General features: G+C 38.3%; 1 protein-coding gene across 1 annotated transcript in view; it reads right to left on the bottom strand.

The window, feature by feature from the left end:
• The window catches only part of DCC (DCC netrin 1 receptor), an 887,682-nt gene that overhangs the window by 682,436 nt on the left and 177,420 nt on the right, over positions 1 to 27,826 (bottom strand). The window contains exons 4-5 of the mRNA XM_088833422.1: positions 18,501 to 18,651; positions 16,785 to 16,921 (exon numbers count right to left, since the gene is read on the bottom strand). Coding sequence (XP_088689548.1) covers positions 16,785 to 16,921; positions 18,501 to 18,651 — 288 coding nt within the window. The remainder of the gene's footprint in view (positions 1 to 16,784; positions 16,922 to 18,500; positions 18,652 to 27,826) is intronic.

The raw sequence follows: 27,826 nt of genomic DNA, 5'->3' as shown, positions 1-27,826 counted from the left end.
ACTAAACAACAATGTGTATTTATCCAGCATTGTGTAGACATTTGGTATTCAAGAAACACACATATTTTTGGTAGCTTGCTGCTGCTGCTGCTAAGTCGCTTAGGTCGTGTCTAACTCTGTGCGACCCCATAGACAGCAGCCCACCAGGCTCCACCATCCCTGGGATTCTCTAGGAAAGAACACTGGAGTGGCTTCAGTTCAGTTCAGTTCAGTTCAGTCGCTCAGTCGTATCCGACTCTCCGCGACCCCATGAATCACAGCACGCCAGGCCTCCCTGTCCATCACCAACTCCAGGAGTTCACTCAAACTCATGTCCACAGAGTCGGTGATGCCATCCAGCCATCTCATTCTCAGTCGTCCCCTTCTCCTCCCGCCCCCAGCCCTTCCCAGCATCAGAGTCTTTTCCAGTGAGTCAACTCGTCGCATGAGGTGGCCAAAGTATTGCAGTTTCAGCTTTAGCGTCAGTCCTTCCAATGAACACCCAGGATTGATCTCCTTTAGAATGGACTGGTTGGATCTCCTTGCAGTACAAGGGACTCTCAAGAGTCTTCTCCAACACCACAGTTCAAAAGCATCAATTCTTCGGCACTCAGCTTTCTTCACAGTCCAACTCTCACAGTGGTTATCAATTCAAATGCCCCCAAGAGAGTCGATGAGAAGTGATCTATCACGTCATTAACCTGCCTTCTTAAACGAGCTAGGCTAAAACAGACAGACAATAAAGTAAAGCCCTGGATCCTTTAAGTTTCTCACCATGAGGATCACATTAAGCTGTAATACAGTGATACCATCTGTGGCTACTGTGGAGGTGGAGTTGTTGATCCACGTACAGAATGGCCCCTGATCTCCTCTACAGTCCACTGCTTCTCCTGCATTACAATCCCCCAAGGGGACACAGATGGTTGGGCCCCTTCCTCTGCCATTTCTCTTGCAGTAGGTATGGGGTGGAGAACAATTCTGCATTTCTAACATATTGCCAGACGATGTTGCTGCTGGTAGAAATCATACTATAAGCACCTTTGCTATATATTTTAAAAATCTCTTTCTTCTTTAAATAGATTTCTTAACTCCCCCTCCTTTACCTATCACTTATCAATGCTTTCCATAGGCTCTTGCTTATAAAACTCTTTCAGGAAAACTGGGTCTTTTCACCTTGCTTCTTCAAAGACTGTGCCTCTAGGCTTCAGAATATTGGCTGCAATAACATAGCCAGTTTCCAGGCAGAACTAAAGGGTTGGAATTCCCGGCCTTCACTGATTCTGCCTTTAACTTTTGGATTTAACAACTCATTGACTAGAGATGTATTAATACATCTTTTGTTACTCAAATGTTATTGACTGAGTGTCTCAATATTCATTCATATAACAAATTGTCAGCCACAGGTGTTACTTTCTGCCAAAATCCCCTAGATCTGTGTTAAGAAAACCTGGACCATAGAGGTGTCATTTCCTAACTCTAACATTCTCAGTTTCCTTAACAGGCTCTCACCTTGAGGAGGCAAATCTGGTTCTTCAATCATCCACATTCTCAAGGAAGCAGCTCTGCTTCCACCAGTTGTATACTCCTTGTATAAAGTGAGATAGAGAAATGTTATTCACCAAAACAACATCTTTTCTTATTATTTAAAATCCAGGTTTATTGTCAAATGTTGATATTCTCATTAGCCATCACTTCCAAGTCCTGTTAAATACTACAGTAATAACACAGGGAAAATCTCCCTTGCTTTTTTCTGAATGTTAAAAATAAAAATATGAGATACATGGATGGGATCTTTGCTTAGAGAATTTAAGTTTTAACCATCACTATATACACCATCCCTGTAAATGATACAGAAAATGCTTCCACATATCAATTAAAAACACATAGAAGATGTGGTGTGTATATATATGCATGCATGTGTGCTAAGCTGCCTCAGTTCTGCCCAACTCTTTGTGAGCCCATGGACTGTAACTTGCCAGGCTTCTCTGTCCATGGGATTCTCTAGGCAAGAAGACTGGAGTGGGTAGAAATGCCCTCCTCCAGGGGATCTTCTCCACCCAGGGATCAAATCTGCATCTCTTATGTCTCCTGGAGGAGCAGGTGGGTTCTTTACCACTAGCGCCACCTGCTACTCTAGATAATACTTTACTTTGTGACAAAAATTATACCAAGTACTTTAAATTCACTATTTAAGTCTTCATGCAAATTCTCAATAATAGCTAGTAAACAGTACCAATATTCAAACACAGAATCTGTTTTCTCAAATATTTCATGACAATAACTTAAATTGTGTGTGATGATAAATGACTAAGTGAAACTCTCCTTAGAAAAGACAAATTATTTCAAATTGGGTAGATATGAACAAACACAGGATGTCCTTCAGTTCAGTTCAGTCGCTCAGTCGTGTCTGACTCTTTGCGACCCCATGAATCATAGCACACCAGGCCTCCCTGTCCATCACCAGCTCCCGGAGTTCACTCAAACTCATGTCCATCGAGTCGGTGATGCCATCCAGCCATCTCATTCTCTGTCGTCCCTGTCTCCTCCCGCCCCCAATCCCTCCCAGCATCATTATGTGCTATTAAAAGATATACCACATAAAGACATAAACAGTCTTTACACACTAAACAGCATAGTGTTAAAACATAAAAGATATTATAAATAAAATGTGCTTATAGAAATAGTGCAGAATTAGAAAACTACTTAATTTCATGAGTGTAATGAACTTGAATACTAAAACCAGATTAAAAAATAAAACAAAAAGTTCATAGTCTAACTCATTTTGAACTACACAGTCAAAAACCTTACATTCTGGTAAATGTGGTTTCACAGAATATTAGTATTTTCATGTTATTATGATTAAAAATGCTTATTAAATCAACAATCTACATAGTGACAAAATTCTAGAGTCAGTAAATACATTTGAAAATTAGAATCAAGTACAAATTTTAACCAAGTACAGAAAATAGCACAGTAAAATATTAATAGTATACTAGTAAGCTATTTGTACACTATTTGCATACTATTTGTGTTACTGTTTACTATTTGTATACTCTTCTGCATTTTCAAATGTATCTAATTAATGTGTACATGATTCTTTCATAAAATTTTATTTTAAAGGAGAGCAAATACAAATTTATATATGTATATGCGTGTGTGTGAATATGAGTGTGTGTTTGTGCGTGTATATATACATGTATGATAAAGACTAGTTTAAAACTATAATACTGAATCAGCCATTAATTACTAGAGTCTGATTTTCATGTGAATGCATAAATTTTAATGTATCCCCAAATAATGTCTTCCTTAAATGTTAAGGAAACCATTTTAAATATTATTTTCTAAAATGATATTGTTATTTATATTACTTATTATCTTTCTAATTTATGAACTCACTTGTGGGGAACAACATCAATAAATTTACCACCAAGTATAAAAAGAAATCTAACACTTTGTCTTTTCCTTTTTCATCCTAAAGTTACCTTCAAGCTTTAAGAATATTCTCCAAGGTATAGTATTCTTGAATTTGTTGAATGACCAAGCTCCACTTACTAATATCCTTCATGAACATGAATTTGATTGTGTCCCTTTTCACCCATCATTTTTCGGAACTGAAAATTTCTCATCTGGTCTTACTATTTTATTCCTTTGATCAGTTTCGTTAAGCTTTCAGGCTTCTCTGTTTTATGGCCTTGATGGAATGTACTCAATAGAACCATGATCTCTACTCCAAGTTCAGAAACGTTATTCGTTCTGTTCAAAGATTTAACAAAATTATATAATCCTCTTGTTTTTTTTTTTTTAATTTTATCAATTTTTTTCAATGCTATCTCTGCATTTGGTTGATCTTTTGAGCTGCCACTCTACACCGGACTATCTTCAAAGAAATAGTTGACACAGATTCAGATATCAAGTTTTTCCCGGACAAAAGTGATAGAGGAGTGTAATGCATATTACCAGCATAGTTTGGATTACATTTCCCAAGACATATTGTGTTATAGTTGCTGCAGCTGAAACGTATCCTCTGTTATTTTGCCTAAAAATTACAAAGTGTTCTTGCGGTATACATCCATCTCACTGGAACAGTTTCAGAGTCATCTGCAACTTACAGATCTGTCTCAGTGCAGTCATCATGGCCCATCTTCATCCCGAGGCCCACATCCTTCCAGTAGATATAAATGGAGCCATGGGAGCCTCGTTCTGTTTTTGCTTTTTTTTTTCAGTTCTACTTTTGGTTTAGTCCAGTCTCATGCTCCCTCGCTAATCCTGTGTATCAGCGGGAAATTTTAACAACTGGAGCAAGTGCTGCAGGTGAGAGCTATTAAGCCCATTTGGACAGTGTCTGAGCCAGCTTGACTCCCCACCTCCTGCCACCCCATTCTCTACCTTGACTGTTCTCCCTTATATCCATGCTCATCCCCTCCCTATCCTCCAGCCTTGATAACAGGTCTGTGTCTTTACACATGGCCTGTTATCCTTACTTTTGGTTGTTGGTTTTGGTTTTTGAATGAATGTCTTGTCTTACTCTTGTTAATTTCCCTTTTCTTTTGCTACCTCCCAGAAAGGTCTTCTTTTTCTTAAAGAAGTGGTTATGAATTCTCTAGGAAGCCTTATTGAGATGCAATTTCTTGCATCCAACTCCAGGGTTTCTGATTCAGTAGGCAAGGGCAGCAAATTTGTATTTCTAACAGGCTTACAAGTGATGCCTTGGACTTTCTTGGTGGCTCAGACAGTAAAGCATCTGCCTACAATGCAGGAGACCTGGGTTCGATCCCTGATCCCTGGGTCAGGAAAGTCCCCTGGAGAAGGAAATGGCACCCCACTCCAGTACTCTTGCCTGGAAAATCCCATGGATGGAGGAGCCTGGTGGGCTGCAGTCTGTGGGGTTGCAGAGAGTCGGACACGACTGAGCGACTTCATTTTCACTTTCACAAGTGATGCCAGTGCTGCTGGCCTGGAGACCAAACCTTGAGAATTATACAACGTCTAAGATTTCTGGGGCTTTGTGTTTGTTTACCAGAAGCCTGCCCTGTCGATCCACCTGTCTGACTGACTCATTTGGGTTGTCTTGATGGATTTTCTCCATCTAAGGGCCCTATTCCTTTCTCTGACCACTTTCTGAGAAAGACAGTACCAATTCTAATTCTGCTTCCTAAAATGATGACGGTGGTGGTGGTGATGATGGTGACAGGGACGACACGGGGAATGATGATGAGTCTCAATTTCCTCATCTCTAAAGTGGAGATAAAAATGCAAATAAAAAGACTACCTCTCTTCGAGATTTTGGATCTGTTACATGAGAAAACAGCACTTTGCACAATGCCTGACAAATAATGTGTGCCCAATAAATGTGAGTTATGAAAACATCGATGCAGATGGTGATGGCAAAATATCATTAATTCAACACAATGATTGATTGATTAGTTTCTGGGGATACATAACAATGAAAAACATAGATAAGGACTCTATTCTTATGAAGACTGAACGAGGACACAGATAATAACAGATCGCAATAAGTACTACAAAGGGGGGAAAAAACAGGATGGTGGAACAGAACTGAAAGGAGGAAGCTTTAGTCAGAGTGGACAAGGAGGATAAACCCCATAAGAGGGCAGTATTTGCGATACGATCTGGGTAAGAAGTAGTCACTCAAAGAGCTGAGGGAAGATAACTCCAGACCCTGGAAAGTGAAAGTGAAAGTCACTCCTTCATGTCTGACTCTTGGGACCCCATGGACTGGTCCATGGAATTCTCCAGGCCAGAATACTGGACTGGGTGGCCTTTCCCTTCTCCAGGGGATCTTCCCGACCCAGGGATCGAACCCAGGTCTCCCGCATTTCCAGGTGGATTCTTTACCAGCTGAGCCACAAGGGAACTGGAAGCTGCCCCCAAATGCTTGAGACTAAAAATTGATTTATTCAAGGAACAGACAGGAAGCCAGGATGGGAGACTCAGGAAGAAAGGTAGGACGTGATGAAGTTAGAAAACTTAACACAAGCTAAATCCCACAGCAGTTAGTAACGTGGTAAGGAGTTTTTAGTTTAGTAAAGAAAAAAGAAAAAAACTGAAGGGCCTTAAGAGTTTCAGTTTCTAAGAAGGGTTGTAATGTATTCTGATTAACCTGTTAACAACATTATTCTGGGTGAGAATGGGAGTAACGTATCCCATTGATGGAGAGACAGGATATTATAGGTCTGTTCCAGGTAACAGATGAGAGTTGTTGGATTTATTTAGTGTGAGGAAAGTCAAGATGGAGAAAAGTGCATAGATCTGAAATACATTCTGGAGGTTGAACTACTATAGATTTAATATAAGTATTATATAAGAAAAAGAGTGCCTGAAGCTCATGACTAGGTTTAATGTATTACAACACTGAGAACATATTCATTAAACCAAACTCTATTTACTTATTTTGAAAGTTTTCATATGTATAATATATGTGAATGATAAATATTCCTTATTATCCAAAGCTAACTTAATTGTGATTATTTATTTTCTAGGTGACTTTCATTTAATAATTTACAATGCTGACATTTTTCACAGTCTTTGGTAAATAGTAAATAATGGTAGAACACTTCTTAAGTTCCTGTAAGAAAGTCTATAATACTTCTAGCTCAGATTATCTCTTAAAATCGTAATAGCTAATATTTATTTAATGCTTCACATGTACTAGACCCTGGTTCAAGTCCAAATTACTAGACTCTAGAGCCCACTCAAGGCAGCAGGACTCATTCATTGTCCCCCATTTCTACAACTTTGGTTCAGTGATCCCATATGTTAGATAAATTTTAGTGCTCTAAGTTCCACCATTCTTAAAGTCACTTCTAGAATGCTCCTCTAACACAGCTTCTTTCTCCTGGAGCTTCCCTGAAATGTCAGGAGATGGCAAGACCCATCCAACTTACAAAATCTAAATGAGACTTGCATTCTGAGATTGAGTAATCAAGCAGAATGCACATTAATGGCCAGATAATGATAATGATGCCACTTATCAAATACCTGCTCCATTCTAGGCAATGTCCTGAAGCTGCATTGAACATGTATCATTTCACTCAGCGTAATCTTCATACCCGGGAGGAGGGCAGGGCAATCCACCCCAGTATTCTTGCCTGGAGAATCCCATGGACAGAGGAGCCTGGTGGGCTGCAGTCCATGGGGTCACAGACAGCCACACAGAACTGAAGCAGGTTAGCGCAAACACATACAATCTTCAGAGCAGCTCTGCAGATGCATTGCCACAGGTCCAATGCACAGACCACGCACAGATCCAGCATTGCGTTCTCATTTGCTCACCCAGTAACATCATCAAGTATTATAAACTGGAGCACATGGAAAAGCAGAGGCAAGAGCAAGAAGGTGGTGTGGCTAGAATAAAAGATGAGCTTCACAGTCATACAAACGCTCCTGATTTTAGGAGAGATGCTGATTAAAAACAAAATGTCCCATAAAGCATTAAGCCACAAAGAAGAAAACCATGCAGTTTACAGTGGAGATGTGAATAAACTTGCTCCTCTGTTTACATGAAGGCAGTCAAGAGGAGGGGAAAGGAGAACTCACTCACTGATATCTTCTTCTGAGGCTAGAATTTATTTCTTATGAATTTATTTTTGTTTCAAAAAAATCAAAGAAGGAAAATGTTCCTCCTCTCCCTCTGCCTTCCTGCATAAGTCTACACAGTGATCTTGTGGAATCTTAATCCCCAAGGTTATTTTACAACTTAAATTAGCATTCTAAAAGAGAAACATAATATTACATACACAATTCCCACCTCTCCCTGACTAACCATCCTTTAAGGAATGAACACACACACACACCCCAATCTCCAGGCTCATTTGAAATGTCTTTTGTTTTCATACACTGGAAATCAGTGATTAAGTGTTATGACCAAGTATTCAGCAGTTGGATTCACTATTTTTTGAATGTCACTAAGAACACACCAAGGGAAAATTAAATTATATAATTTAATCACCGGGGCTAATTATTTTCTTTGCTGATCCTCTAAAGAAGCGGTAGATGCAAACTCGCAAATATCACATTTATTTTTCTTAGCAGGAGGGAAACACTGGGCTGTGATTAAAAAGGTATCATGTCGCTTCCTACAAAATGTGTAATGGGTCTGAACTGAAAGAACAAAAAAATGGCTACACCCACTAACCATGGTAAAATTCCCCTTTTAATTGGGTAGGCAGTTCCCAGAGAAATGTACATAGTAAGATGCAATTACATGTACGTTAAATTGGTGTAGCTTTACTGCTGATAATGGGATAGTCTTATCTTAAAACACTTTCATCCCCCAAACACAGGGAAAAAAACGTGGCTTTTAACTCTATCATCTTGGCTAATTGCAACAGCATTTCCCAAACACTAGCCTGTTAAGAGATTCTGAAGAGACCTGCACTGTGGACCCCAGTGATTATATAAATTACGGGCGAAGAATCTGAATAGAATTTTCTTCAAGAAAGATACGCAAATGGCCAATAATCCCACAAAAAATACTCAACATTATTAGTCATGTAGGGAATGCAAACCAAACCTACAATGAGATACCGTCTTGGACACACTAGGTTGGCTAGAATAAAAATGTCAGGTATTAACAAGTGTTGGTGAGGATGTAGAGAGAGAGAAATAGTCATACATGGCTGTGGAGAATGTAAAACGATACAGTAGCTTTAGGAAAACAGCCTGGTATTTACTCAAATGATTAAACACACAGTTGTCATACAACTAGCAATTTCACTTCTAGGCATATACTTAAGAGAATCAAAAACATAGGTTTACACAAAAACTTGTACATAAGTGTTACATAGAATTATTCATACTAGGCAAAAAGTGACAATTGTAACACACATCAACTGAGTGGATTAATAAAATGCAATCTATCTATATGAATGGAATACTATCTGACACAGAAGAAATGGAGTACTGATGCGTAGTACAGGATGAGCCTTGAAAATATTATGCTAAGTCTAAAAAATCAGTCACAAAACACAATGTCTTCTACGATTTTGTTCATATTTCCAGAATAGGGAAATCTATTTCCTGGTGGCTCAGAAGGTAAAGAGTCTGCCTGCAATGCAGGAGACCTGGCTTCGATCCCTGAGTCGGGAAGATCCCCTGGAGAAGGAAATGGCAACCCACTCCAGTCTTCTTGCCTGGAGAATCCCATGGACAGAGGAGAATCCCCATGGACAGAGGAGACAGGCAGGCTACGGTCCATGAGGTCACAAAGAATCAGATACAACTAAGCGACTGACACTTTCACTTCACTTTCATAGAGACAGAATTGTATAGTATGTAAATTACAATGAATGATAATAAAGATGTTTCTTAAAGCATTAGGAAAGATATCACTGCATTTAAAAACACATGCATTGAACAAATGAATAAATAAATAGATCAACGTACAGATAGAAACTCCAAATGCTACAATATCATCCACCATTTGAAGACTCGCGTTTTCAAGTTGGTTAATTTTTGCCCTTAGGTACATTGCCACCAAGTGGTGGTAGAAGCGTCAGTCTTACACTGTGGGTTTCAGGTGCTTGGATATTAGGTATCCTCTGGAGGTTTCTTGCTTAAACATACCAGATTATACTAAAGATGAGTCCACACCTATGTAAAATTACTGAAATGCGTATATACCTAGATATATTCAGTATTAAATCAGAAAAACATTAGACAGTGTGTTACTCACTTGTCTGACTCTCTGTGACCCCATGGACTATAGCCCCACCAGGCTCATCTGTCCATGGGATTCTCCAGGCAAGAATACTGGAATGGGTTGCCATTTCTTTCTCCAGATAGTATATAAGAAATACATATATTATATATACATATATAATATATACATATACATGCTGTATATAATTTTTATGTGTGTGTGTGTGTGTGTGTATAAATATATATCCTCACTGGTCTTTAAGAACTGGCAAGCACAACTGATACTAACTCTTGCTGCTGCTTAGTCACTTCAGTTGTATCTGACTCTAGCCTGCAGACTCCTCTGTCTGGGGGATTCTCCAGGCAAAAATACTAGAGTGTGTTGCCATGCCCTCCTCCAGGGGATCTTCCTGAACCAGGGATCGAACCCAGGTCTCCTGCATTGCAGGTAGATTCTTTACCAATGAGCCACTAGGGAAGCCCTAACTCTTGCTAACTTTAATTAAAACACTCCTAATTTAGTCCCAGTCCTTTCAGAGTTAAACTCCTTCTGGGGTACTTCTAATGGTTGAGGGAAACGTTGGCATGGAATGCCCTTTTGGGCAGCTTTTCACCACTGTCAGCAGTTCTCCTTCTAAACCACAGATGGTCAATTCACCTTGCTGAGATTGTTAGGGCTAATTAAAATTATAGTCTTAGATTGCCTTTTTAATGCTCTGAAGTAGTACATAGCCTTTGCCTTTCCCCCTGGGCATCTACTTCCTTCCTTATCTGCCTGAGAAAGAACAAAATTAGATCATAATCATCTCAAGGATAAATGCAAAACACCGTTCAAATTGTTTTCTCTAAAGAAAGAGGGAAGGAGAGTAGAGATCCCCATGGTAGGCCTTCAAATAACTATCTGTATAATAAATAAATAAGTAAACCTACCACTCACCCAACTAGTAGTTCCACAGCCAGGTGTAATTGCAGGTGTGACATCAAATTTTTTTTTTTTTTGCTAACAGCCTGAATTTGCCAATTTTCTTATTCAAACACACTTATGCACGCAACAGAATTTTCTAATCATCATTTTGGATAGAACTTCTGCATACGCTCATGACAATGGTGATCTCAAGGGAGGAAGATAACTATAATAAATCAACACAGTGATGGGATTAAGCAGCTGATAAATGATTCTTTAAAAATTTAATTCTGCCCTACTTTATGCACTTGTATTCTACTTTTGGGATATCTCTCCGTGAAAAAAAACTTAACTAATTTCAATATGATCCATTTGGCAATTACCTTGTGAAGCATAATCAATATAAACTTACCCAAGGCACAGCGTTTACGACTATGATCATTAAATGCATATAGGTGAGGGAGGTCACTTTCTATAAAGGCCAATTATAGAAAGACATGAAATTTAAGAACTGCGACTTAGGCAGAAGCAATAAATTTTGAAGAACTTCATTCAACCAAAGAGTTACCACATTGCAATAAATGAATAAATATTATCTTAATTAATGTATCTTACAATAACTACTTTCCATTCATGGCTGAGAACCTAAGCCTAAAACCCAACATGTGTAAACCACCAGTGAGTTTATAAAGGAGATGACTGAAGACCTTAATGGAAGGTGAGCGTGCCACTTACTCTCCAAAGAGACGGCTGCGTCAATGTCTGCTTGGTCAATTACACGTGCTCAGAAGGTAGCAGCAAATGACACATTATGTTTCAGGAAAAAAAATGTAAAACTAAAGCATATGTTAAAAATAAAAGGACACAAAGTCACATCAAATTTTAATTATCATGTTTCCTTCCTTTACTGGACACATCTGAGAGTTGATAGGATGTGTGACAATTGAAATGCTACAAGAAATTTGAATTCATACAGCCTATCTTAAGAACTGACTTAGGAAACAGGCATATGTTTTCATAGTTAATTATACATTTATTATTAAAACTGAGACAAATAAAGTAAAATGACAGGATCTAAAAATGTGATATCTTACACTTAGAAATTACTAAATAGATGATGATAATGAAAAAAAATAAGAGAAGCAGACATCAAATTTATACTGATGTTAGAACTACATATAATCAGTTGTATAAAGGAAGAAATGGGCTTTCATTCAGTGCTATTGTAAGGTTAGAGGTATTTTTTTTTTTTTAACATTCATGGAAATTTAAGATTGCCCATACTAACAGTGTGTAACAAATGTTGGTAATATACTTCACCATTATAGCTTCTATCTCTATAAAACTGATCAAGGATATTTTTAACAGATACTAGTCTGGTTGTGCTAACATTACATAATACCATGGACTGGGTGGGCAACCAGAAACTTAATGTTTTCACAGTTCTGGAGGCTGGCAGTCTAAGATCAAGATGCCAGCAGGGTTGGCTTCTGGCGAGACCTGTCTCGTTGGCTTACAGGTGATGGGGTTGGCTTCTGGTGAGACCTGTCTCTCTGGCTTACAGGTGATGGGGTTGGCTTCTGGTGAGACCTGTCTCTCTGGCTTACAGGTGATGGGTTGGCTTCTGGTGAGACCTGTCTCTCTGGCTTACAGGTGATGGGTTGGCTTCTGGTGAGACCTGTCTCTCTGGCTTACAGGTGATGGGTTGGCTTCTGGTGAGACCTGTCTCTCCGGCTTACAGGTGATGGGTTGGCTTCTGGTGAGACCTGTCTCTTTGGCTTACAGGTGATGGGGTTGGCTTCTGGTGAGACCTGTCTCCTTGGCTTACAGGTGATGGGGTTGGCTTCTGGTGAGACCTGTCTCCTTGGCTTACAGGTGATGGGGTTGGCTTCTGGTGACCTGTCTCTCCGGCTTACAGGTGATGGGGTTGGCTTCTGGTGACCTGTCTCTCCGGCTTACAGGTGATGGAGTTGGCTTCCAGTGAGACCTGTCTCCTTGGCTTTCTGATGACGGCTCTTCTCTGTGTCCTCATATGGTAACTTCTCTGTGTGTGCACTGAACGAGTGACCTGACACTTCTTTCTCTTTTAATGAAGACATCATTTCTCTTGGGTTAAGGCCCTGACTTTATGACCTCATTTACCTTAATTACTTACGTAAAGGCCCTCTCTCCAAATATACTCACAGCGGGGATTAAGATGTTAACATACAAATGTGAGGGGAGCATTTCAGGCTGTAACAGTGGTGTATGATAAAACCAGGAGCCCCATGGAAACCTTATAAAATATTGTAGGAAAGTCAGACAGGGCACAGGGTTTATCCAAGGTCAACCACCTCATTGGTTAAAGACCAAATACCTTTTTAAAGTATACGTTTGTGCATTGATTCAGACAATGAATCAATTTAGACCTAAGGTAGTGTCAAACCTCCTGCTTATTAAGGGTTGTCTTAATATAAGTAGAGAGGTGTGCATGAGGGGACTGGGTAGATACAAAAAAGCATGTACATATATTCAGAAAAGATGATTAGAGTTCTTAAGCCGGAAGTCAGGACATTTTGAAAATAGAACTGACAATATACCATTCTTTAGTTCCTTTTTTCAAAAAGCTAGAGTTTAAAGACAATCATGGTGTTAGTGATTTAAACGAAATATAATCTGCCAACAGCATCCAAAGACTCTCCCTCTGTAACTATAATCTCAAGCTTTCTCCTGTCACCATCGCTTTTGAGGTTCTTTCTTTTATGAGACCAGAGACTACCAGTTCTTCATAGCTTCAGACTCAATGTTTACAGGCAACAAGGAAAAAAATTTTACTGGGAAATGATGAAGACAACTGAATGCATGAATTTGGAACTCTATAGCAACTGCATCAAAGGCAGACCTCAAAGCTTTGTGTAGCCTTTCCAAAACCTAGTACAGTGCATGTACTCAAAACAGGCTACCAATACTGTATTGCTGGTTATTCTTATAGGTTAGAAACATTATATAAATGGTTATTATTAACCATAAATTTATTTATATTTTATTTATTTCAAACATGATTGTCCTTAATCTTGTCTAATACAGATCTCTTCAATAGGTTTATGTATTATGGCAATTTCAAATTCCACTTTAGGATGCAAATGTTTTAAATTATATTTGATGAACATTAATTCTGAAACTCCTGACAAAGACCACAGCATATCCCTTTATCTTGTATGTAAAATTATATCCTACTTGAATAATCTGTTACTCCATGCCACTTCACATGTAAAGGCAGTCTAAGAAAAGACTGAGTTGAAAGGCAAAACAAGAGTCTGATAAAATACATGATTGGGGTTTCCTTGGTGGCTCCTGCTAACGCAGAAGACACAGGTTCAATCCCTGATTGGGGAAGATCCCACATGCTGTGGAGCAACTAAGTCTGCTCACCACAGTGCTCGAGAGGTCAGGAGCCTCAGCCATGAGCCCACGTGCTGTCCAAGAACCCGAGCTCCCCAATAAGAGACGCCGCCTCGACGAGAAGCCCAGGCACACAACTAGAGAGTATCCCCCACTCACTGCAACTCGAGGAATCAGCACGAAAAAGCGAAGACCCAGCACAGTCAAAAATGAATAAATTTTTTAAAAAGAATCTTTCTTTTTTTTAAGAAAAATGCTTGATTAAAATGTATAAGCATACGCTTGGATTTCCTGTGGGATTTTATCTGATGAGTAACTTAAATTATGCTTAAATTCTTTAAAATAATGGAAACCAAACATGAGTTAACACTGATAATGAAGTTATTTTTTCCTTAAGAAAGTAACAAATTATATTTTCCATGTGAACTCAGTCCTACAGGATGAGCTTCATTATAAATACATATCTTATATGAGAAAATGTTACAGAAAAACCCACATGAATTTTTTGGCCAACTCATTATCAGAAGAATCAAAAACGATATCAAAGATTTTACGGTATTGACATGTATTTTAAAGCCTGGATAGAATACATAAAACAATGTTATTGACAACCACATCACACATTAAACTATGCCTTCTACAGCAGTTCTAAATCATATTAAATCTGTGGGAAATCCTTAAAATGTATACCTGGTTACCAAGAAGATTCGGGAAAGAAGTAAAAGAAGGAAGGAAGGGCTAGACAGAGGAAAAAGGAAAGAACTCAAGATAAAAACACAGCTCAATCTATATTTAAAATTTAATAATGCATCTAATTTACATATTCAACCTGCAATTGATAATAGATTTTTAGAAACAGAATACATTCAGAAAAAAAATTAAAGTCTACAGGCAACCATAAAGAGAAAGACTTGGTATCTAATATAAAATTTAATCCAATCAGAACAACAGCAGATACACACACACTCAGAGCATACAAATCATTGCTATGCTTATATATAAAGAGTTCCTGCAAATCAACAAACATGACTATTTCAGTCAATGTATAAAGACCAAAAAACATGAATAACAAGTCATAAAATATAAAATGAAAATGTCCATAAAATTATAAAAACGATATGGATTTAATAAAGATGCAAGTTAGAACTAAGAGACAATTTGATAAGTTGTTAGAGAATGCTCTCTGGTGAGGGGTAAACTCTGGTACTGCTGGTGAGAGTATAAATTCTCTTTGACACTTTTCCTCAAGATATAAACAAATATGCGACAAAACTTTATAAAAAGGATAAATCAGCTTAGTGCTTGCTTTTTGAAAAAATAAAATTTCGAAACAAAATAATGCTCGATAATCAAGGACTAGAGAAATATGCATACATGCATAGGAATGCAGAGGAAGGTGACACAAAAGTCAAAATGCGTGCGTACATATATATGCCCATGCATACATTCTTGGCTAGTTTACCTTCAGAAGTCAGTGTTTATAGATGTTCAAGTATCAATGAAGCATTACATGTCTAAATTAGTGAATTAATTTGATTAATTAGACTTCATGTACTTGCACTTAGAGGTTTAGCTCTGGTCACCACACTCTAGCTCATTCTATAACCATGTTTCTCTTACAATCAGTAATACACAAGATAATTTCCATGGTAACTGATCTGTAATACCAGTACTTTGATGTTACAAATGCAAATGTTGTTTCACAAAAACACTTCCATACAAAATAAGAGTAAATTAAATTGTTGCCATTTTGAAGTTAGCTGATATTTTACTTAGAATGATGCTATCTCTATGATCAAATAATTAGAGTCCTTTGCTTATTCTTAGTTTAATGCTTATGGTTTGATCAAAGAACAAAGAAAACATCCCTTCACCCATCATATACATTACTACATTGTATACAGATGAAAGCATTTTCTGAACAAACTTTAAAGCCAAATGCAAACTTTAAAGCAAAGTGTATAGCATCGTAATATTACAATACAGGTTAGCAGATATAATCAGTAGATTGTACCTTTTCATTTCTACTGAATAATTTTTAGAAAGCCTCTGATTTTCCTATACTCTTTAAATGGTAAAAAGATTCCGGAGGAAAAACATTCAAAGACTGATAAACAAATTGTTCTTGTTACTACAGGAAAAAGCAATTGAAACTCAAATATTAAAGCACTCTCTCTAAACCACATGGTTCAAACGAAGCTGGCTGAAAGAAACCAGGGAGACAATACAACATTTTGACTGAGTAGCTACCACATATGAAAATTATTTATTTGCAAGGAGACACAATGACTTTGCCTATCTCAATTTAATGAACTGATTCGTGCCTCTGACCTTTATTTAGATTCTTGCTATGCAAGCTTTCTTTAGAAGTATTTGATTTTAACGGTTCATTTTCAATCTAACATGTACAGTATTTCCATATTAACTAAACAACTTTACCAATACATCTGAGTTTAATGTCAAGAACCTTGTCATCTCAAATGACATTTAACTTTTCTGCTCAAGTACCTACTTTTTTCTACAGTTTCTCTTATTTATTTCTCCCAGATATTTTGGAACCTCTCATTTGGTACTTACCACTTTTGTTCAATAATAACTTTTGATAGGTTTTAGTTATATAACTGGAATAATTAGACTAAGCAGTGATATATCTGGATTTTAATCAATGAGCAAGGATTCAAAACCTACATTCAACTCCTGTGTAAGTAATCCACATAGAGGAAGGACACATGTGGAATATTGGGACGTTGCAATTTCACAGTAATAAACATAGGAAGCAATTCAATGAAAAGCATTTATAGTATCATGGTGATACTTTTTGAAGGGTACAAGGTAAACTCATTTCAAGTCAGTCACTTACCCAAGACTGTGAGCTCTGCAGAAGCACTAATATTCTCATTTTTATATGTGACAACACAGGTGTAAGTTCCACTGTCATCATCCGTCACATTGGAGATAAGCAAGTTGCTTCCACCCAATAAAGAATACTTTTTGGACCTGTAAGACAGAAGGCACATGACATGAGAGAGTAGATTAACTTATGTTTATGTAAGACAAGGTATCTAAAGGTTTAAATGAACTCCATAAAAGCTCAAATTATAAAATCCAGGCCTCTGTTTCCTGGGAGCTTAACAGTGCATCTATTGATCAAAAATTCCTTCAAGGTAGACCACTCCCATTGGAAGACTGTAATCAAAGAAATGAAGCAGATTAAACTTGAAATTAGGACTTCCCTCAGTTCAGTTGGTAAAGAATCCCCCTGCAACGCAGGAGATGCTGGTTTGACTCCTGGATTGGAAAGATCTGCAGAAGGGATAGGCTACCCACTCCAGTATTCTTGGGCTTCCCTGTGGCTCAGTTGGTAAAGAATCTGCCTGCAATGTGGGTAGACCTGGGTTTGATCCCTGGGTTGGGAAGATCCCTGGAGAAGAAAAAGGTTACCCACTCCAGTATCCTGGCCTGGAGAATTCCATGGACTGTATAGTCTACGGGGTCATAAAGAGTCGGACACGACTAAGCGACTTTCACTCACTCAAACTTGAAATTAATGTTAGTCATCAAAAGAAACAGACATAATTTGGCTTGATTCTCTCAGTTTTGGATTTGAGAACTGCAGGTTCAGAGAAGTTATTACTCCCAGTGGGAGTACATGTCCTATATCCTGACATCCAATTTAATAATCTTTGTACAAAGTTACATGTCAAACTACTGTGCATGACTGGTCATACTCGGAGAACACATCTTCACATGATGAAGCTACAACCAGAATTATTGCATGCATTCATATTCTCAGAAGTATTGTGATACCATACAATGTAGTATTGTTATATAAATAAATACTTCAGGCAAATGAAACTCACAGATTAATTTATTGCCTATGAACCTATTTTGCCATAAAACATGTGTTTAAAAGTACCACATCAAATCTCAAAATCAATAAAACTAATTTCTAAAATGAAACCAATCCATTTCCATCAAAATGTTTCCAACTGTGTTTCATTATGAGTTTTCTTTCTAACTAAGCCTTAATACTAACATCTGGTAACTTGAATCCAGCTAAGTTCTGTTTTATCTTGAATATCTGTTATAGCTGGGACTCTCTACACCACTTCCTGAGATTCAGATTCTCCAAAGTACCTTCTCTGAAGGCTCTGTGGGTAGGACCATCTCAAGGGCAACCCTGACTTTCTAGATTCCTTTTATAATTGATCTCATGGATTCTGACACTGCCTAAGTGGTGGTACAGTAGTGAAGAATCTGCCTGTCAATGCAGGAAAGGTAGGGTTCAATCCTTGGATTGGGAAGATCCTCTGGAGGAGGAGTTGGCAATTCCAGTATTCTTGCTGGAAAATGCCATGGACAGAGGAGCCTGGCAGGTCACAGGCCATGGGGTCACAAAGAGTAGAATGTGACTTAGCAACTAAGCAACAAAAAATGTCTTTCATGTTCTAATACCAAGAATGTGAAACGACTATTCAATTATCATCTAAACCCCTAGTATTAATAGATACTTATATCAAATTAGAGAAAGTTAAACAGAAACACATACTTCATGAAAGTCCTGCATTTATCATACCTAAGTTGGATGACTTCCTCTCCTCGTAGCCAGGTAAAACTTGGGGGAGGATAGCCAGAAACACAGCACTCCAAGATGGCATCCTTTCCTTCAATGGCTACTACATTTGACGGTCTTTGCAGAAAATACAGCTGCCTGTGCAGTCCTGGATCTATGGGAGAAAACACAAGATCACATCTGTTATGATATTGAAAAGAAAAATGATATAGCTGGAACCATTTTTTTTTTTTTTTACAAAATGCACTGATGAAGAGGAAGGAAATAAAAATGGAAAGATGCCAATGAAACTTATAAAATAGACTCCTAGAAGTGTTTTTCCATGTCTAGTTTCTAAGATTATGATATTAAAATATTCTTGGCTGCTGCTAACACCATGGTAAAGGCAAAGGCAAAAAGCCTGAGACTACAAGTCACTCATGCAGGCTACAGGTCCTGCTGACTTTTGTCTTTAAAGAATGACAGTATAAGTAACTTTCCTAAACATTATCACCCGAAGCGCTTTGCTGTTTTCAGTTTGCCTGCCACAAATATCTATTCCAGACTTCCCTGGTAGCTCAGTGGTAAAGAATCCATCTGCCAATACAGGAGACATGGGTTCAATCCCTGGGTTGGAAAGATCTTCTGAAAAAGGAAATGGCAACCCATTCCAGTATTCTTGCCTAGAAAATTCCATGGACAGAAGGAGCTTGGAGGGATATAGTCCATAGTGTTGCAAAAAAGTCAGATACAACTTAGTGACTAAATAACAGCAACACAGTATCTATTCCACTTCCATCTGCTTTCTTTATTGCTTCTGTGGCTTGGGATATAAAATTAAAAATAAGACGTTAGAACTGTGTTAAACAAGTACTATAGAAGATACTGAGAAATATCTGTTGTCTTCAAGACCAAAGTTACACTAAAGTTGGTTTGTCTGTTGTTATAACAATAAGTTCAGCTGTTTCTAACCCTTCTGTTTATTTTTAACAACTTTCCAAAGAATGTGTTTGTCGCTAGGGCTGAGATTTTGGGCAAATGAGGAGCATACTCCTTTATCACCCATCCTCCCGTTCTGTCTATACAACATTATTCATTGCTACCAGCAGGTAACTGAAATAGTCTCTTTTTTATTGATGTATCGTTTTACACGGTTATGTCTGTTCTGCTGTCTGAAGTGAACCAGGTATATGTATACGTATATCCCCTCCCCACCCTTTTAAGACCACAGGGCTCTGAGCTGAGCTCCCTGATCTTCGTGAGAGCAGGTTCCCACTGGCTGTTCTGCACATGGCAGCACACACATGTCGATTCCACCCTCCCAGTTCACCCCCCACCCTGTGTCCGCCTGTCCATTCTCTACTCCTGTGCTGCAAATAGGTTCATCTGCATGACTTCTCTAGATTCCACATATATGGGTTACTATACAATACTTGGTTTTCTCTTTCAGGCTTATCTCACTCTGTATGAAAGACTCTAGGTCAACTAACATCTCCACAAATATCTCAATATTCCTTTTTATGAGTGAGCAATATTCTACTGGATATGTGCACCCCGTTTTCAACCTAAAGACTCATTCTACTCAGACTCATTAGATCCAAAAATTGCTAAGATGATACACCAAGTGAAATAATCAAATATATATATATATAAAGTCCTAAGCATGGGGTTCAAGACTGTCATGAAAGAATTCCATGAGAATTAAGGTCTCCTCTTTCACCTACCAAATAAATTCCCCTCCTAACACCTGGGATACACCAACAGCATTATTACCAGAAGGTGGACTTGGAGGAAATTTTCCAGCCATATAATATCCTCTGATCTGACTCACTGAGTAAATTTCTATTTCTTTAAGATGAAAAGCTATATTTCCAGGTCCCTATTAAAACCCACATTTCTCTATGAAGGTTTAACTGTGGCTGTTTATAAATTAATGAATTAAATAGCATTAGAATATAATCTTTCATTTTGCCAACCCAAAGCAAAATGTTGAAGTAAAGAAAATAAGGCAATGACATTTTCAAAACCAGGATTGGGGTGACAAGGAAATGTTAAAGGATGTTAGATGTAAATAGGCTGTACTGGGGACCATGGATTCCCAGGTAGCTAGGTGGTAAAGAATCCTCTTGCCAATGCAGGAGTGATAAGAGATTCGGGTTGGATCCATGAGTTGAGGAGATCCCCTAGAGGACGAAATGGCAACCCACTCCAGTACTCTTGCTGGGAAAATCCCATGGACAGAGGAGCCAGGTGGGCGACAGTTCGTGGGGTTGCAAAGAGACACAACTGAGCATGCACACACACACTGGGGGCCCTCGGTGACCAGGAAGAAGCGAGGTGGGAAGAGGCCTGCAACACATGTCAACACTGCTGTTAATGTCCCTTGACTGGACCCAACTCCACATGAGCTGATCACAGATGAAAAAAATAACACCAACTCTCTTGTTAATAGCTGGGAGAGTAACTGTCATCTAAAATATTCTTTGCGTGAAGAAAGAGAAATGCACACTTTCTCAGTCTTCTCACATATGTATCTGCTTGATACAGCAACAGAAATAAATACTCCTCACAATGAAAATCTTGAAAGAATTTTCAAAATGGGTTAATCTTTATTAAACCAATATTCTAGATAAAATGTCGCAATTGTTTTTCAAAATTGCTGGTGGTTTGTTTAATAATCCTGCTTGAGAGTGAATTTTCAAATCGAATGAAAATGTTTTGAAGGAGAATGTTGCTTAAAAATAAAATCCTTGATGTGGAGAAAAGGGAACTCTCCTCCAGTGTTGGTGAGAATGTAAATTGGTATACCCACTATGGGAAACAGTAGGAAGGTTTCTGAAAAAACGAAAAACAGACTTGTTACATGATCCAGCAATCTCACTCCTGGGCATATATCCAGACAACACTATAATTCAAAAAGATACGTGGCCTCTTATGTTCACAGCGGCACCATTCACAATGGTCAAGACGTGGAAACAAACTAAACGTCCAACAAGAGACGAATGGAAGAGGCACAAACAGAAAGCGGTAGGAATCCTCCTCAGCCATAAAAAAGGAGATTTTTGACTTTATCTTAAAATATTGGCATCACTGGGCTCAGTGCCACAAAATCACCATCTGCTATTTTTAGGTGGGGCACATATATTCTAGCTTCCCTGGTGGCTCAGTGGTAAAAATCCACTTGCAATGCAGAAGACACAGGTTCGATCCCTGGGTCGGGAAGATCCCCTGGAGTAGGAAATGGCAGCCCACTCCAGCATGCTTGCCTGGGAAATCCCATGGACAGAGGAGCCGGGTGGGCTACAGTCCATGGGGTCACAAGAGAGTCAGGCATGACTTAGCAACTAAACAGCAACAAATAGGTTCTAAATAACTCCAACCTCATGTGTGGTATGTGTCACCCTTATATGTGACAATGTGTCACATATGACAATCTGTTACATATGACAACGTGTCACATATGACAATCTCATACGTGTCATATGGGTTATCCTTCATACATATGGAAATGTCAGTCTTTGGCAGAGAAATTTGGTTTCCTTTCCCCAAAGATGTTTCCCTGTAATGACTGAATCTGATAAATTCTAAGATTATGGAAGTACTCCTCAAAGCTAAAACAGAAATGGTCTTCAATAGTAAATAGTTCATATGTCTCACAACATTGTGATAGATTAAATATGACCACAAACTGTTTAAGCTCCTCCAGTCCAGAGTGGAGGGTACACTTTGCTATGGTTTAAATCTGGCCGGACCCCATATCTTGCTTTGATTAATTGACTGTGTTGGGAATTAAATTGATGAGTTCTGAACACAAGGCCTCAGGGGCCTTACAGGTTTCTGCCGTGGCGCTTTCTGAACAACCATACTGGAATTACCGACTAGAGGACGAGAAAGGCACACAGAGGAAGGCTGAGTTTTCCAGCCAAACACCAATGCCAGCTAACAGGCATGTGAGTGAGGCCATCTTAAACCTTCCACCTTGGTCAAAGGTGTCTGAGTGAATCAAAGTGAAACGAGCAGAGGAACAGCTGAAATAAACCCCATGATTATAAGACATAGTAATAGAAGTTACTACATTTGGTTTGTTATATAGCAGTAGATAACTAAAACACACACATGAAAACAAAACGAAAACTCAGCAATTTGAAATATCAAGTAACCTTTTGAGTGGTTACTGTTTTTATTTTGACTTTTGTTTTCTGGTTTTTATTTGTTTTGTTTTCAGTATTAGGGTGATTCTGGCTATTTAAACAGACATGACTAAACTTGATGGACCCCTTATTTTTTTCCTTTAAACTATTATTTTTTTAGAACATCAAGAAAATGTATTTAAGTTTTAAAGTGGGAAGGAAGGAGATACAGTTGCCAAGGTTATCTTTGTGTGATAAAACTGTGGGTGGTTATTCTTTCCATCTTTGGATTTTTCTGAGTTCTAAAAATTTTTTTATTAACATCAATTTTTTTAGAGTAAGGAGTTATTTGAAACTCTGGTGTTGCAAAGTGGTTGAAAATTACATGAGGAACAAAGAAATTATGAAAGCTAATGACTAAAACACAAGGCAAATACTTAAAGAGAAAATGAAAATTCTCCTTCCAGGCTCAATAATGATATAGATGAGAAAGCCCTGAGCAGAGTGAACTTAAAATTCTAGGTCATGACTTTTGTTGACTAAGTTGATTTTAATTGAGCTATGATGGAATTAGTAATTATTCATAAAATTATTTTTGTTCTTGCTATATGGGTATAGATTATTCAGACCCAAATGGAGTTATTCAGCTAATGGAATGTGAAAAAAATCTAGTAAATTAAAAAACATGATTTCACAAGGAAATAGCACATAATACCAGTCTGGAACATTCTATTTCATAAATGGGTGATATGTACATAAATGATCATTCTATTTTTATTCTTCAAACTGACATATGTTTCATGTAATTTCATGTAAGTGTAATATGTTTTAAATTTAAAAATGGGAGGGAAATGCAAGGGTGAATTCGAGAAAGCATATTTCGCAAAAGCTTTCAAATCAAATCAGAAAGAAACACTGATTTTTCTTCTAATGTAAATTTTTATATTAAAAAATTCAAAAGCAGACCTTTTCCATACGATACTCATGGAAGTGAATACACACACGTCACAACTGTGTTTTCTAAATGGATTATAAGCAGTCACAATTTGCCTGAACTAAAATCCAGTTTATCTTCTTCCTGTTGGGAGGCAAATGTTAGCCTGATTCTCTGATCTGATCTCATTGTCATGCTGGTAGAGGTACAGCTAATCCTCCTCAGAGACCAACAGGGTGGTACAGAAATAAAAAGAGAACAGTCATTACAGTGATACAGATCTCTGACACACACAGATTGCATTAATGGTAGAAACACCTTATGGCAACATGCTGCTTTTTACTTACGCTTTTCTTTCTTTTTTCCTTCCTCCTCCCTCCGTTTGTTCCTTCATAACTTTTTAAAAAGAAAAAATTGGCCTACTTTGTCCTAACCTAGTATCTGAGTTACAGAGGACTGTAGATACAATCACCAGGAAAATGAATAATAATGTAAACAATGGATCTCAAACTCTCTGGTCTCAGGAACCATTGGCATTCTTACAAATTATGGAGGAAACCAAAGAGCTTCTGTTTACACAGGTTATAGCTCTAAACAGTTACAATATTAAAAATCAAAACAGATTAAAATATTTGTTAATTCTTTATTCACATCTCACCAGAAGCAGTATATTAAAAAAAAAAAACAACTCTCTAAAGTAAAATTGAGAAGAGTGGCAGTGCTTTGTATTTCAGTACATTTGTAATGAGTGGCTTAAAGGAAAATGACTAGATTATTCTGTTACTTTCTGCATTTACTTTGTTCTGATATGCAGATTTGGCTGAATTACATGCAAATAATATGACCTCAAATAGATATGTAGTTGGAAAAGGGAGGTGTATTTTTTAACAGCCTTTTCAGAAAATTGCAGATTTTATCCTTTAAGATGGCAACAAAACTCAATAAATAGTTTTCTGAAAGTTGTAATGTGAAATCTGACATCGTATCAATAAACATTCTGTGCTATATTATATAAAAATCCATCAGTCTACCTTGCATTTTGAACATATTTTTGCCCATGCTTGATTCTGTCATATCAATCAATGGTCATTTGGAATGGTACAGTGAATTAGACAGATCTTCCAAATGTTGACACATTTCATTATACAGTATCACAAAATCTCATTTGTTACTATCACAACGAATCCCATTAGAAAGGTCTTTTAACGTTGCAAAGCTGTCAAGATCCCAGTGGCAGATACAAGATTTCCAAATTTCTAATTTTAACTTAAAAGCTTGAATTCCACAGTTGGCCGCAAATGTTATTTTCCTCACACTGACTGACTCACTTCGCTCATATTTGAGAAAATGTCTAACTAGTACTCAAGTCTGAATAGCTAGTTTCCCTGTTGATTGTCCTTTCAAGTAAAAATGATGTTCTGGGAAAAAAAAGTAGCTAATTCATCTTGAATCTCAAATGATCATATAAGTGTTTACTCCTCAAAGAAAACTCTGTACTTTGATAATCTTGAGTATATTTCCAATCTTGACTTCCAGAATATTAAAAAGATATGCATTTAAGAATCAAGAATTAATCAAATTCACAGGTTTTACTACTTCAAAGACATTCTTAGTCACTAAAGTAAAAAAATACCCCCCAAACATATTAGGATTATTATTAAAAAAGGTTTGACCTTAAAGATCTTCTGACGCCATCTTGAGAAACGCCAGGGATTCACGGACCATACTTTGAAGAACTGACAAAGTGACAGTCCAAATGAATCGCCCAGTTTTCTTAGACGTTCAAGAAGCCCATTTCCTTTCAACACGGGGATAATTTTGCATCTTTCAGGTAGAAGTAGGAATAAGTTAAATATACTCCTTTCCTCCCCCCCTTCCTCCCCATCCATCATCAACCATCAGTTAGGGAAGAGTGAAAAACTTAAGAATCGCCTACCACGGTCTTCCTATCACTGTCTAACTTGCTATTGCAAGTTAAAAAGCATCTTGAAATACATAACCTGACATATTTAACTTCCGTCCGTCCGTCCGTCCCGTCGCTCAGTCGTGTCCGACTCTTTGTGACCCCGTGGACTGTAGCCTACCAGGCTTCTCCATCCATGGGATTCTCCAGGAAAGAATACTGGAGTGGGTTACCGTTTCCTTCTCCAGGGGATCTTCCCGACCCAGGGATCGAACCCACGTCTCCCGCATTGGGGGCAGACGCTTTAACCTCTGAGCCAGAGGAACGCAACTATCTTCAGAGCGCAGGCCCCAAAGAGATATGGAGAAAGTGCCTAGTGAGAGGGAGGAGAGGGCTTCCCATTTAAAGACTTTTCCCGACACAAAGCAAGCTTCTACACAGGCTTCCATTCGCCCTCATACTGGCCAAATTTATCGAATCTGAGAGGCCAGCTAGAAGCTACATTTGTCTCTCTGAATTCCTAGGTTTTCCCAAATGCCTTGCGGTCACATAATTTTGTGTTCCTTCGTGATCCGTGACCAGGTTGAATATATAAATTATTCAATCTGGGACATATTTCAGAATGAAAGGTAGCTCTCTTTATAATTATTCTAGGATATCGGGTATGACCAGGACTACACAGGGCAAACTGGAAAGCATCCTTACCCTGTAATGACAATGATTTATTTATTTTTCCTAACGAAGCCATTTTCCTAAACTACTCTTTAGGAACATCGACACTAAGCTTACATGGCAGAATCCAAACAATAATTGAGGCACAGAGAAATTTAATGATGGACTGTTGGCATCTGTGTCAGCAAGAAAAAAAATACCAGCTTTTACAACTTAATGACTGTCTTCCTCAGAATAACTAGTCCTCGCTTTTAATTGTTATGATTTCTGAAGGTAAAACCTTTCCCCCCTCATTGTATACTGTTGTTTTCCTTATTAAATTCCTGCTTCACTGGAATGTAAAACACTTTTCCAGCTGGAAATAAAAGGGCACTGCAGGCTATCATAGGATATCTGCTTTGATTTCCTCCCAAGCATAAGTGTTTCAAATTGATTTAACTTCACAGAGCTAGTTTCCTGTCTATATCCTCAGTTTCAAGCTCACCTACTGGCCACCTGCTGGCACCTTAGTCACCCCCCATCTAGTTCTGATTCAGGAAATTCAGCAGCCATCATGCGTTTTCAAACATAAGTAGGCACCCTAAAACGTGTGTGCATTTGTGTTCACTCAGTCAGCTCCAACTCTGCGACCTCATGGACGGTAGCCTGCCAGACTCCTCTGTCCATGGGATTTTCAGGCAAGAACTGGAGTGGGTTGCCATGCCCTCCTCCAGGGGATCTTCCTGACCCAGGGGTTGAACCTGTGTCTCCTGCACTGGCAGGTGGATTCTTTACCACTGAGCCATGTGGCAGATACTGCCCTAATATGTGCTTTGAGCCAAAAAGTCCAATAAACTCCTTCTAACTCTGTATTTAGCACGTCTTTTATTAAAAATCAGCCTAATTCACATGGATCACAGGAATCAAAATTAATTTATTAAAAAAAAAATCAGCTTCTGGTTCAAGATGGTGAAGCAGAAAGATGTGTGCTCTCCTCCTGTGACAGCACCAAAATCACAACTAGTTGTTGAACAACCAACTGCAGGAGAATGATGAAAACCACCAAAAAAAAAGATATCCCATGTCCAAAGGCCAAGAAGCAGCTGCAGCAAGACGGTAGGAGAAGCACAATCATGACAAAATCAAACCCCATACCCGCCAGGTGGGTGACCCACAAACTCAAGAACAATAAGACCAAAGAAGTTCTCCCAGTGCTGTGAAGGTTTGGAAGCCCACATGAGGCTTCCCAATCTGGGGACCTGACAAAGGGCCTGGGAATCTTCAGGGAAAATGACCTTGAAGGCCATTTGGATTTGATTGCAAGATTTCCACAGGACTGGGGGAAACAAAGACTCTAATCTTGGAGCCCCCGCCGCCCAGAAAAAAAGAAAAAACAACAACTCCATCAGGCAGAAAGCCAAGGAGCTTTGAACAGAGAGGAAAAAGGGAGCCATTTCTTAGAAGCTCTAGAATTCTGTTATTCATTACTAAAAATGGCATTCTCTCTCTGTAAATACTCCTGCATCTGTTCATATTTCGTCTTTTCTTCTCCATGTACACACACATATTTCTATTTGTAGTTAGAGCTTGGAAGAAGAGAGGGAATGTCTATTCTTGTCATTGGCATGTGGATATGGCCCTTCTGTCTCACAGGCAAAATCTGAGTCTATCAGTTTCATTTTATAGCAGATCTGAAGGAAGTGATTTTTCTTTTATAGAATGATTTTTTTTT

The sequence above is a fragment of the Moschus berezovskii genome, chromosome 28 (genome assembly GCF_049115385.1).
Source record: "Moschus berezovskii isolate FMDL1 chromosome 28, NW_MosBer_1.0, whole genome shotgun sequence".
NCBI classification, from domain to species: Eukaryota; Metazoa; Chordata; class Mammalia; order Artiodactyla; family Moschidae; genus Moschus; species Moschus berezovskii.
This window is presented reverse-complemented; position numbering and strand designations above follow the sequence as displayed.